Genomic DNA, 13653 nt, shown 5'->3' with positions numbered 1-13653 from the left:
ATAATCCCATATTCTCATTAGTATAGATTAATAAAATATCTTTAAGAGTTAGTCCATAATGGACTTTGATTGGTAACATTGAAACAAAATTCCAATATCCGATTAAACTAGCAAAATAAATCAAATTAACGCAACAGAATATGTATTGGTAATATCTGTATATTTAAATAAAGCTGCATTGGTTACGTTTTGTATATTTGATCTATCATTTTACTAATTTGAAATCTACTTTTTTCTGTAATGTCATGGGAGTATAAAACGTTGATTAATTTACGAATAGTGTATTAATGTCGGTCTAAAATACCTGTCAGCATATAAAAACACATATTTTAATAATTTTGTTCTTAAATTGTAAGAAATTATTAAATAAAAAAATATCTTAGTTTTACGATGGAGATATGTCAGACATCTACCACTAGAGCGTCAACAGAGGAGAGACGCTCCAGCTACGCGGTGGAATCTGATTGGCTGGGAGGATTCCATCACTTCCTCGATGTACCGGAAATGGGTCACTGGAAAAAGAAGTGACGGCTAGCTTTACCGCCGCACGAGAGGGAGAATGGATGCGTTAAATAAACTTAAACAATTTGACGCTTATCCGAAAACTCTAGAGGACTTCAGGATCAAAACATGTGGAGGAGCCACGGGTGAGTGATATAGATCCACCGTTAACTGTTGAGTTGCTGAGCGCCATTCATACACACAGACTCATGGGGAGAAACAGTACCGAACAGGCTTATTAACATAACGTCTTAAAATATGTACATCTAATTGCATATTTAAATGAGACTAAATGAACATAGCTTGATTGAATAATGTCACTTAGGGCTCATAAATCCAAGTCTGTATGAGATAAGAGCCATGCTTATTGTGACTGTGATTTAAATGCCATGTAGATCACTTGTTTCTTCATCCACATGTTCTTTGTTCACTTTATAGTGACCATCATCAGTGGACTTATCATGTTGATTCTGTTCTTCTCTGAGCTGCAGTATTATCTAACTAAGGAGGTGGGTGAATGATTTCATATAAACTTGAGCATAATATGTCTAACTCAATCTCATGACATCTGTCAGTCAATAGTGGCTGTGTATGGAGAGTCTATTTTCTTAATAGTGCACTGTTCATAAAGTTTTGATGAAACATCTTTGGGTTCTGGGTTTGATGTCATCTCTTTTAGGTCTATCCTGAACTATTTGTAGACACTTCCAGAGGAGACAAACTAAGGATCAACATTGATGTTATATTTCCACATATGCCTTGTGCCTGTAAGCAAACATTTTGTTCTGTACTTTATGTTTTGGTGGTCAGTCCGGCTGAATATTTTGTAGATGAAAGTTATGTCCTGTTGTTCATGTTCATGTGCTGCAAAACCATATAAGCGAATACAATTTGGATCAGGCTCAGTTAAGAAGTTATAGTATAATGATAGAAGGCCCTATACTGTAAATGTGTTGAAAGACCTGAAATGATCAAGTCATAGCATATGTGGATTGCAGCCTGTAAAGAACATGTCCGTGTCATATTTCATCCCAAAGACAGCTGACACTTACCCAATCAATGTTGGTGTCATATTCACTCCCGCTGTTTTACTTATTATTGTTATTATGTGCTATTACTGTTATTATATAGTTATTTTCTCTGTGTGCAGGTGTTATTGAAATGTTTGTTATTTTGTTTTCATAGATCTGAGCATTGATGCCATGGACGTAGCAGGGGAGCAGCAGCTGGACGTGGAGCATAACTTGTTTAAACAGAGACTCGACAAAGATGGCCAGCCAGTCACAACTGAGGCTGAAAAACACGGTCAGCATCATCATCTTAAGTGCTTTAACAAACTGACGTTCTTATATTCTGCTGAGAAATGTACAGTGTATCGTTCTTGAAAGCTGCTCATAAAGTGATTTCACATTAACTATAATTGCATGAATGCAATTTTCAAGCTAACTTTAACACCATGTTCACACATACTTCAAATATTTAAGTAAAGGATTAGTTCAGCCATAAGTGAAAGTGAAAAAAGGGAAAACAAGGGATATTGTTGCTGTGCTTGTCTTGTTTTGTGCCAACTTTAAAAGATTTCAAATCTTCAAAAACAAGAATTGTATTAATGCAGTTGTCAATCTAACTTTAATCATCTGTTTAAACATACTTAAAATATTTAACCATAAGAAATAGTTCACCCATTAATATTGAGAAAAAGGAGAAATGTCATTATACTTTTATGGTGCTCTTTGTGCACTTTAAATACAATTCTTCAAAAACACATTGTGTTATAAATGCAGATTCTAAATAATAAAAGCTATAAAGTAAAAGAGGGACATTTTATTACAAACATGGTTTTACAATAAAGGATTGTAGAATATTTGCTTTGATTTGACTTGCTGTTGTTTTCTGTGCAGATTTGGGTAAAGAGGAGGAAGGGGTGTTTGACCCCAGTACGCTGGATCCTGAGCGCTGTGAGAGCTGTTATGGAGCTGAGACTGAAGATTTAAAGTGAGTTTCACCACCACATACTGAGCAGCTGTGGTTTTATGAAAAATGACATTTACTTAAAGAACAGGTCTTTCTACATGTGTGAAACCGGTTCTGAAAACTTTAGTTACGATCCTTGTAGTTGACACACTCTTACATAGTCAGGCTGAATGAAAGAGGAAGAGATTGATAAGAAGTTTAAAAATCCTCCAGGGCATCTGTCTTCACACTTGAGTTGATATGACATTTGTAGTGTAAACTCTAATGTTTCCTGCAAAAGACTTTCACTGGAAATGCATTTGAGAAATCGTGAGCTTAGAATTATACAGTTCTATCTCCGTTTAGGGTAGTTCTGAGATATTGAGCATCAAAGTTTTTAAATCCCTGCTGTTTTGTGAAATGGAACCTTTTTATTTTATTAATAACTACTAACAGAATATTTTTTTTTACAAAAATAACACACCACACAGGCATTAATAAACACCTAATGGATAAGATTATGTCAAACTCAATTTCGACCAAAAGTGGAGATAGGACCATATAATTCTAAGCTCACGAAATGTTAATACAAAGTGTATATGGCAGTCTGTGATACTGTAGTATTAATACGATGATACACTACGATGATAATAGAATTTGTTTTTATTTTTATATTTCAGTTTTCGTTTAGTTTTCGTTTTAGTAATTTTGTTATTTGCTTTGTTTTGTTTTGTTTCTTTAAACTTATTTCATTTTAGTTAGTTGCCAGAGCAACATTTGTAATTTTCATCTAAAGGCCCATTCGCACCAAGGACGATAACTGTAATGGTAAAGATATAGTTCTAAAAAATTGTTCTAAATATAAAAGTGTAGTAGAGTCCACACCAAAACTATAACGATAACAGCAAAGGAAAATGGTATCGGAATCCCTTTCAGAACGAGTTTTTCCAGCTGATGAATGATAAAAACATTGAGAGCCAATCAGAATCCATCCTGAACTCAATGCATTTAAAGTGGTAGACAACAAAACTGCAGCACATGCTTAGAATGAACAGAAAATCATCCGCTGGTGTGGATGCTAATATAGTTATCGTTATTCAGTTATGGAAAAACTGTGGATCTGAGACTGATGTTAATACCAGGTGTATATGGCCAAAGTTTGTGATTGTGATTGTTCTTCAGGTGTTGCAATACCTGTGATGATGTGCGGGAGGCGTATCGGCGGCGCGGCTGGGCGTTTAAGACCCCTGACACCATTGAGCAGTGTAAGAGAGAGGGCTTCAGCCAGAAGATGCAGGAACAGAAGAATGAGGGATGTCAAGTCTATGGCTTTCTGGAGGTCAATAAGGTAACATGCAGCCCATGATTTGATTTCTGAATCAATTGCTGCATCCAAAATCAAACACTTCCATTATATATCGTATGCGAACAGAGTAGTATGTCCAAATATATAGTAGGCGAAAAGTACCTGGATGACCTACTACTTCCGCCGAGATCCTGAAGTGTGCATTCGATGTACACTTTACTATTGCATACGGCCACAGGGGAGGATTTGTGAATGGGGGTGGAACAACGCTACTGACGGCGTAGTAGGTCACATGAGAGTGACAACATGGCGGATGTAGACGTCCAAATTTCATTCATTCTACTCATTCATTCATAGTACAACGTACTTTTTTAACAGTCACCAAGTAAATTTCAAAACAAATGTAGTACAGTATGGGATTTTGGACGAAGTGATAATTTTAGGTTAAACTACAACTTTAAATGACTAAATCGTTTAACTACCTTTATATTTCTCCAGGTGGCAGGAAATTTCCATTTTGCCCCTGGAAAGAGCTTCCAGCAGTCTCATGTACATGGTAAGTATGAATCAAACACAAGTCAAAGCTTTTAGGTCTGATGCCAAGGCATGTTTAGTAGTTTTAACCTATTAACCTGTTTGCCCAAACCTTTTGTGTTCTGTTAAAAAATGTATTATTACTCTGATCAAATGGAAACGGATTTTGAATAAAGCCTATGAGCCAGTATGCATCAGATCTTAAAGTCTTGTCTGCATGTAGCTAGATGTGGCTTCCCATTTCTTACTATGTAAAGGAGTGTATGGTGAGCCATTCACTGCCACTAAGATCTGCATTTGTATTTATTTAGAGAAATACACAATGCATGTCTTTTCATTTGCTTTTTCTGCCTGCTTTCTCAAAACTGTTCATCAGTCTGTCTGTGCACCTGAGTATTTGTAGTTTAAATCACCTCAAAGTCTGTTTTATATTTGCCAGTTGCCAAGTTTCTGGGCTGATGAACAGTTTCTTGTCCCGTCATTGTGTATGCAAGTGTGCCTTTAAGATCGTATTAATTCCTCTATGCATTCATTACCTTGTGGTGTTGACCATGGATGCTGTAAATCAAAGCGGTTTTATTAATGAAATGATTTTTGGGAAGTCTGGGTTTTTAACTTGGGGATAAAAAGGTTTCTACGCTTTCCCACCAAAGCTCACAATCTTTCTCAGTAACAAGGTACAGAACTAACACCGGTTATGCTTGGTCATGCAAAGGCTATTCGTCCAACAGCTTAAGCGCATATCCAATACTTCATTAATAGACCCTGGATTCAAGTCCCAAACATTATTTCAATAGCCCTACTTAAGAAAGAGAGAGATGAGTCTCACAATTTGGCCATTGCAATTTTACTCTAGTATTGGAATGAGCTTAAAGGGCCAGTGGTTGTCACAAATCCCTCTTGAAAACTTTGCTTTCCAAAATCGAAGCCATTTAGTGACTATTTTCTTTTCTTTCTGCAGTGCATGCTGTGGAAAGTAAGTAATATTTTAATAAATCTTTTTATTCCAAGACAAGTTAGAATTTACCTTGTTACTACATCAGTAACTCTGCTTTTTCTCTGCACATTATTTAAGATTTAATCTATAACAAATAGTCAGTTTGTGATTTGACATTGCTTCTATAACATCAATTAATTTGTCACGATTCTCATCAGCAAGCGCATCTGTGACCTCTTAATGTACTACGCTCTGCCTTTGTTTTAAAAAATGTGCCAATATCTAAGCTAACCTAGTTTACTCAATTGAGGTGCATTTACAAATTGTGGGTCTTTCGAAACATTTATTCATGTTGTCAATTGATTTCTTTATTTTCAGTTCATGATCTGCAGAGCTTTGGACTAGACAATGTGAGTCGCTTCACTTCTTTTCAGTAAGACTGGTCTGCCATTGCCCATAATATTAGACCTAACAGAATCTGTTTGGTATGACCATAGATCAACATGACACATTTCATCAAGCATCTTTCATTCGGCAAGGACTATCCTGGAATTGTCAACCCTTTAGATGAGACTAATGTAGCAGCACCTCAAGGTAAGTGTGTGCCGTTTCTTATTTTCACGCATAAACTAAAAATATGTGTTCCAAAGAACATAGTGTTGTCCAGAATTAAAGAGCCCTTCTTCATCTTCTCTGTGTTCATTTCAATATCAGCCCTCCATAAACAGCAGAAAGGTCACTGCTAAATGTCAATTCCATGTAGCTTATTCTACAGGACACAAATGAAAAGGAGGGCTGTCTTCAAAGTGTTAAAATCTAGTAACCATCAACAATTTAATCTTAGATTGAGCCCAAGATTTACAGAAAAATCTGTTTTCTTCAATCAGTCTTTATTGACACCTGTGTCCTTGAATGTGGGTATGATGACAAATAATCGAATCTACAAAAGTCCTATCAGTTGAGAAGTGGCATTAGTGTGATCTCAGCAGCGGATGCCCATCCCAATCGCCATGAAGGTTCCGAACGTGCCGCCGCTTTGCATCATCGTCTTCCCAACTCCGCCCATCAACTCTCGACCCCTCATGCCGATCCTGAAAACAACAAAATACCAGTTAATGAATATGTTGTATTATAAATAACCCAAAATATGACAGTCTTCATACCTGAGACAGGAGAAAGTCCCAAACATGGCGCCTGCAGCCATGCCCACAGCAAACCCCATCATGAAGCCCATCTTCACTCTGTCAAAGCAACTGGGCTGCGTCTGTCCATACGGTCCTACCGACACCGGCATCTGGGAGGAGGATGCATACTTGATTTTTTTGGGAAAAAAATATTCATGCCACGTAACATGCAAAATGTTTTATTATATATATATATATATATATATACGACAAAAATTTAAGATTCAATACTTTAAGTTATATATAACTTAAAATATTTTGTCTTTCATTTTTGTCGCAATCCGAGTTATTTAACCTATAATGACCTCTATAATGCCCTAGAATGCTGCTCTTATTCTAGGTAACGTTAGTAGCTCACTGTTTTTTACTGATAAATTAGACACCTGCGCTTTATATAAGGAAATGTAATTATATGAGCAACTGAACTGAAATGGTCTTATTTCCGAGGTCTTAATGACTTAACATTAAGGTTGAAGTAAAACTAAAATCTAATGTTATAAAAGCTAATTTATTGCACGTGAGTCGTCTATTTCGTTTAATGTCACCAAGGTCTCTCACCTTGAACTAACTGTACGTATCAATAAATATCGGGAAATGTATTTGAAGAAAATCTGCTTACCTTGTTCAAATCGCTATATGCCTCTATTAGTTAACGTTAGTTTTAAGATTTTTTAAGTGTTTGTTACAAGACTGCTTCACACAGACGCCATTACTTGACAGGAAGTGGTTGGTGTTTAAAGTACAAGCGGAGGAGAATGCGAGGCTCTAAAGTGCAGCAGCGCCCTCTAGCGCGGTGTTCCGAGCAGGAGATTCACCCTAACGGTGAAGGATGGAACTGCAGGCTGTTGTGATGAAATATCAAATTAGTTTGTTCTTGTAAATGTGTTAACATCAAACAATCACTTTTATTCACTTTTTATAATCTCTTATACAAAAGCAATTTTTATATTTGTTACTCTTCATAATGGAAATATTAGGTCAAAAATGGGAACACTTGGCATTGACAAAAATCTATCAAAACAATTTGTTGTCAGTGCAAGGGGATTATAAGAGAATAATTTGGAAATAATAGTTCAGCTGACAGAAAACGTTGAGATACTGTATATTATATTGATCTATGCACTCTTTTACTCTACAGCATCAATGATGTACCAGTATTTTGTGAAAATTGTGCCAACGATATACGTTAAAGGAGATGGAGAGGTAAGGGAGCTGAGCTATTTGGGGAATAAAAACAGAAGAAAAAAAGTATAAAATTGTGGCTACTTAGCATTAGTACCACTGGCAAAAAATTATTAATTTATTAAGGTTTTACATTACTGGCAATAACTGAGTAGTAACAATGATATATTGCTGGTTTTCATGGTAATCTTTTATGTTAATTAAGAAGAGTCTTTAAGGTGTTTTACCTTTTATTTTAGGTTGTTAAAACAAACCAGTTTTCAGTAACAAGACATGAGAAAGTAGCGAATGGGCTGATTGGAGATCAGGGTTTACCTGGTGTGTTTGTGCTTTATGAGCTGTCTCCAATGATGGTGAAATTCACAGAGAAGCAGAGGTACGTCTCCTGTTATTGTTGTTCATTCTCATTTCATTACAGTGCATACATTATGTTCACAAAGAAACAGTCTAAAGCAGTGTGTTGCATGATGCAATGTAGCGATTTTTAGTGTTTAATATATTTTTGTATGGGCTTTCCTCCGCAGGTCTTTCACCCATTTCCTAACAGGAGTTTGTGCTATTATAGGAGGTGTTTTCACAGGTGAGATTCCAGTTTTCACAGAAATGCACTATATGGGCAGAATGAAAGAATGCAGACTGTATAAACCTACTTTTACTGTGGCAGTAACATATATTTGCTGAGTGCTCATCTTGTACATGAGAAGTGTGTAAAATCCACCCAAACCATTTCCAGTTTAAATGCTTGAGGATTAGTTTTACCTCTTTAATTGTTCAGTTGGACCATTTAATGGAGGAACAATAGTTAACAAGTTTCCAGCATGCCTGTAAACACCTTTTAAACTTTTTACAGACCATCATGCATCAAGTTGTTTGAGAGAAAACTACAACTTCGAAAAAGCTATAATAGGGCTACATGCTTTTGGGGAAAAAAACATATTTTTCTGTTAAAAATTGTGATTGCGATTTTAAAATTCATGCTTTATTATTATTATTAACTTAAGAAATATTACTATTTTAATATTTCACTGTAAAAAATGACTATTAAAAATACAGTACAACTGTAGAATTGTAAATATAATTGCCATAAGATGTATAATATATTTATTAGCATTTTTTGTCACTCTAAAACTGTATATGTATATATTAGTGCTGTCAAACGATTAAAATATTTAATCGCGATTAATCGCATTAATGCCATAGTTAACTCGCGATTAATCGCACATTTTTATCTATTCTAAATGTCCCTTGATTTCTATTTGTCTCATTATTTTTTCTAATTTTAATGCTCTTATCAACATGGAAAAGTGGATCAGCAGTAAGTTTGTTCTTAGCTGTGGTATCCATGTGCTTCTGTCTGAAGTCATCCATTGTAGAGCTTAGATCGGGCCCAAAAAAATCAAGCCCGACCCGAGCCCGTGCGCATTGTGTCCGAGCCCGGCCCGACACATAAACTGTAATTATGAGCCCAAGCCCGATTTAAACCCGTCAATTTTTTTCATACGTGGGTCGTTATAACTGACGTTCTCAACTACTTTCTATGTTACTTTCTCCCGCCCGCAACATTTTTGTCCCGCTCCCGCCAGCAAACAGACTCTTTTTTTTGTAGGCTACCTCCAAATACTTTCGCCTACGTGTCGCCACCATACACATCATCATAAATGCTCCTGATAAATTATTTGTTATTAAAGCATTAACACACAAACCACTGTTATAACATAAAAGCAAGCAGGCTACTGAGTGCATGGTTTGGCATGACTGAATGCGCGCAAAGTGCGCTCCCTTAATAATTCCTAAAAGGCTGACATCAGTTCATCGCAATCTCACACATCTGTTATTATCAGTGAAGCTGACTGCACAATGCATCTTTCATAATATATACACTTTGTTTGTTATAATTTGAGGATTTGCCAGCTTACAGAATTCAGCGCTGAACAAAAAGTCTGTTTTGAGCGGTGAGGGGAGTCTATTTTAAATGCTTCTGATGCTTCTTCATATGTCTGTGATTGGCTACATCCCTCAACGCTGCAAACATGTTATAAAAAGAAACTCTGGCCTGTAAATCGTTTCTATTTTGTTTTAGTTGTTCTTGTTGCTTTTCTGCAACATGAATAAAAATGTATTAGTTTTTATGTTTTATTCATAGATATTTCTAGTTTGCGGGAGTCCCGCGAATCGTTTTATTCTCCCGTATCCGCACACAGAGTGAGTGCATTACCGCTCGAGCCCGCCCTCGCACTCGGCCATCAAATCTAGTCCCGCGCCGCACTCTATTGCGTTGATAGTGCACGTCTCTAGATCGGCGTCTCGCGCTCGCGCCATCCACTCAAAACGTACCGTTAGCCTACTACTCTTTGGCCGGCGCGCAAGCCCAAACAAGTACGTGCGGCGTGCCTGTTGTTTTGTTTCCGGTCTAGCTATCCGGTGTGATGTTGTTTGCTAGGCCAAAAAGAGCGTTAATCTCGCGATAAAAAAATTGACGCCGTTAAAATGTGTTTGCGTTAACGCCGTTAATAACGCGTTTAACGCACAGCACTAGTATATATATATATTAAAGTTGGGTTGGGATCATAAAATAGCTTTTTCGAATATCGTTATATTTTCGCGCAAATCGCGCAGCAGGGTATTTTCCTGTCAGGGACACAAGGTGTATACTTTTACATGTTACTTGGGCGATCGTTCCTCTCGTTACTTTACATGTTGTTAAATGAGTTTATTCCAAGCGCGCTGTATCTTTTTTATGGGCATGAGCGATGCTCAATTTACAAATGAATCACTCTTTTGGGTCGTTTTGTTCAAAGACTTCATCAAACAAGTTGGCAGATCTGTCTAAATCGGTTTGCGAATCAGTTCTGTTCAGTTCCTCACGCACTGAATCGTCTGAAGCGCGTTCAATCACACTCGACACGGAGTCGTAACAGGAAGATTTAAGAACATCAAGAGCTACAGTTTAGTCTAGTGAAAGCAAATCTGCAAATGCATCATATTTTTGCCAGCGATGAAGATCTTTATTAGTTGAACATCTTCGTATGATGTCTGTGAATGAATGATTCCACAGGACGATACATTCGATTTCAATTCATTCAGGTAATACATTTTACAACCAAACAGATTATTACGCCACGATAGCACTACTAAAAAGTATGACATTATCCGTTGGACATATACATTAATTTATAGGCTACAAAATAAATAAGCTATCATTGTGTACAGTTTATGAAATGAACACCCGCAATCCCGCGGTAATGTGCGTGTATTGCGCAGGGGCATAGTCACATGAATAGTTTGGATTGAAACTAATTTGTTTAAAAAGGAGGAGGCTATTGCCGGTAAAGGCAGGTTCACATAAAATCATTATAACATATGACATTATTTTTTGATCTAACGGACTGTAGCTACGTCGTGCTTATTGTTTTTTTCTTCTTCCAATTAGCCTAATAGTTACTATGTTTTAAAAAAAACAACGAAAACATGTTACTTTTTCAATTAATAAACAGTTTGTTTGATGACAAATCGCTAAAGATGAAACTGGCCTCCCTTTCTGTCATTGTAATTGTGCAATTGTTTTATAATTTTTTTTGAACGATATCCGACTGCTCCTCTATTGTCGAATGGCATTTTTGGCAGAAATTCACATCCCTACGCGAGGCGAACTATTCTCAAAGACTTACTTTTAGTCATTATTTGGGTAGCACACATATTCTGAATGCCTTCGGCAGAATTCAAATGAGCCATTTAAATCTAGATTAATTCCAAGATTCCAGTGAGATTAATCTAGATTAAAAAAATTAATCTATGCTCCCCTCTAATTTTTTTATTAACTTTTTTTACAACTTTGCTGTGTACTGTTTGAACAACATGCAGACAGCAGTGTGTCACCCAACGATTTAGATGTGCTCTTTCTCACCTAGTCTGTTCCTCTCCTGTTCCTTCAGTTGCTGGACTCATCGATTCTTTGATATACCACTCAGCAAGAGCCATACAGAAGAAGATCGAGCTGGGTAAAGCATCCTAGCAGCGCAGGGACCGTGTCTGGAAACCTCTGTTTTAAAGGGAAGATGCCACAATGAAAGCCCGCAGACTGTTTGTTGTTGTGGCCACAGAGCAGTATCCATCAACACGGGCCCCTCGCAAACAAGGACCTGTGACTAAGACACTGGCCGACTGAATTTTGGAGGATCATATGGACTCGTTCGCGTCAGCAGTGCGCCGATGCATCAGTGGTTTACCTCTGCAAATCAAAGCTTTCTTTCTGAGATTTTGGCCTTTGAATTATTTGTTCTTTATGAATCGCTCCTTGGTTGATTTAAAAAAGTGTAGTGTTACCTGATCAAGAAACCAGTGTTTTCCTGCCCGTCACACACTGTCAGAGTTTGGCAGACTAAACCAGCAGTTTTAACAGTAGTTTGAATGAGTTTCGGTCCCTACAGAAGAATCAGAAGCGGCAGCCTTTGTCAAACTGGAAAAGACACAAGCGATCTCAACAGGAACCCTGTTCTGTCATCAAGCACACAAACTACTTACAGAAACAGAGACTGCAGTCTGTACAGATGTCTGATGGTTTTTTGTAATTGCACCTTTAACTCTAAAGTGTGTGTGTGCCTGTGTGTGTGTGTGTGTGTGTGTGTGTGTGTGTGTGTGTGTGTGTGTGTGTGTGTGTGTGTGTGTGTGTGTGTGTGTGTGTGTGTGTGTGTGTGTGTGTGTGTGTGTGTGTGTGTGTGTGTGTGTGTGTGTGAGAGAGTTTTCGTCATGTGTCGTTGCTGGTTTATTTTTTGTGTGGGGAAAATGTATTTATATTTTGATTGTTCAAAGCGGTTTTTAAAAAGAAGAAATAAATGTAACACTGACCTTCAGTGACTTGTCTCGTGAATGAGGAACCGGTGGAATTGGATTCCTAAATTCGTCTCACTTTCACTAAATTCGGTAGATGGAGGTAATGCAGCACAATTATGTTGTTATTATTTAACCATCAGATTCTGAAGTTTCCATTTTTGCTTAATTTCAATGAATTTGATCTTAAGTGTTTAGTTTTTATTTCAATTTCATTTTTAATGAAACCAAGTCTAGATAGACGGAGAGACATACTATTCTTTTTTTTCCTTTTTTTTTGTTAAAAGTTTATTTTAAGGTGATGTAGCTACATTGTACTTAAGTAATGAGTAATATTAATTAACTACATGTACTTACTATAGAGTTATGGTTTGCTTAAGGGTTACTTGTAATTATGCATACTTTACTGTTATTACTAAGTAGATGTAGTAATGTGTAACTACGTCACCTTTAAATAAAGTTAACTTTTTTGGAATGTACATTGCACATTTTATAGATTCAACTTGCTTGTAGTGTTAATTTTTGCATCTCTTACTAAACTATTTAATTGCACAGCCAAGAGGTATGACAGTAATACACAAAATTAGATGAAAATGTAAAACTCTTTATTTCTGAAATTATCATTTTATTTTATATCACCAAATGCAGTACATAACTAGAGTATCCCACAATGCAAAGCTCTGGAATTGATCTATGTCTAATGAACTACACGGAAACAATATGAACCACAATTTTAATCATCATCTTACTCATTCTTAAGTGCCAAGACATTTATACAAAGTTGTATTTAAATTGCAAAATACCCCTTTATTTTCCAAATACAGGACTCAACAAAGTATTTAGGTAATATGGCAGCATTGTCATAATGCTGTTTGAATACGTTTTCAAATTTTTTTTCGTTTGCATAATGTGCTTTAAACAAAAAACACAAAATTTAGTGTGCACAGCAAAAAAAAAATTGCTTTAACTCGTTAAGTTAAGCAATTTACAACTTTTTTCAAGTTTAAGTCTTTTGAACTTAATCTTTTTAAATTTTGTTTAAAATGTTCAACTTTATACAAGATTAAGTTAAGTCAGGTTAATGTCATTTAAGTTGAAAGAGCTTAAACGTCCAAGCTGATTGTACTTCAAAATTTAAGGCAGCAACTATTTTTCTCTTTTTACTTTTTTTTTTCTTACAGTGAATAAGTATAATACTGTAGGCTACACTATCATTCTGAGCACAGCCC

General features: G+C 36.4%; 2 protein-coding genes across 7 annotated transcripts; one reads left to right on the top strand and one right to left on the bottom strand.

Moving 5' to 3' along the window:
• Positions 1 to 440: 440 nt before the first annotated feature.
• Positions 441 to 12447, top strand: ergic3 (ERGIC and golgi 3). 6 transcript variants are annotated; one of them, XR_013192950.1, is made up of 15 exons: positions 441 to 647; positions 940 to 1010; positions 1181 to 1268; positions 1687 to 1806; positions 2403 to 2496; positions 3637 to 3802; positions 4259 to 4316; positions 5256 to 5270; positions 5610 to 5641; positions 5729 to 5825; positions 7554 to 7618; positions 7837 to 7973; positions 8122 to 8177; positions 11530 to 12214; positions 12332 to 12447. XR_013192950.1 is itself a non-coding variant. In XM_077197903.1 (14 exons), the coding sequence occupies exons 1-14, from the start codon at positions 560 to 562 to the stop codon at positions 11607 to 11609; spliced, it is 1167 nt and encodes a 388-aa protein (XP_077054018.1). In that variant the 5' UTR covers positions 441 to 559; the 3' UTR covers positions 11610 to 12447. The 6 variants fall into 6 exon arrangements, 2 of the variants coding, with proteins under 2 accessions (XP_077054018.1, XP_077054019.1); XR_013192948.1 differs by having other exon boundaries at positions 11530 to 12218; XR_013192949.1 differs by having other exon boundaries at positions 11530 to 12230.
• On the bottom strand, positions 6105 to 7175 carry romo1 (reactive oxygen species modulator 1). Its single transcript, XM_077197905.1, has 3 exons — positions 7035 to 7175; positions 6395 to 6525; positions 6105 to 6322 (listed from the first exon to the last, which is right to left on the bottom strand). Exons 2-3 carry the CDS (start codon positions 6523 to 6525, stop codon positions 6214 to 6216), a joined length of 240 nt encoding a protein of 79 aa, XP_077054020.1. The 5' UTR covers positions 7035 to 7175; the 3' UTR covers positions 6105 to 6213.
• Positions 12448 to 13653: the final 1206 nt, after the last annotated feature.

This window comes from Siphateles boraxobius, unplaced genomic scaffold (assembly GCF_051911475.1).
Source record: "Siphateles boraxobius isolate OS27281-9 unplaced genomic scaffold, OSU_SipBor_1 41, whole genome shotgun sequence".
Taxonomy (NCBI): Eukaryota; Metazoa; Chordata; class Actinopteri; order Cypriniformes; family Leuciscidae; genus Siphateles; species Siphateles boraxobius.
Note: the sequence above shows the minus strand (reverse complement) of the source record. Positions and strands in the feature narration are given on the sequence as shown.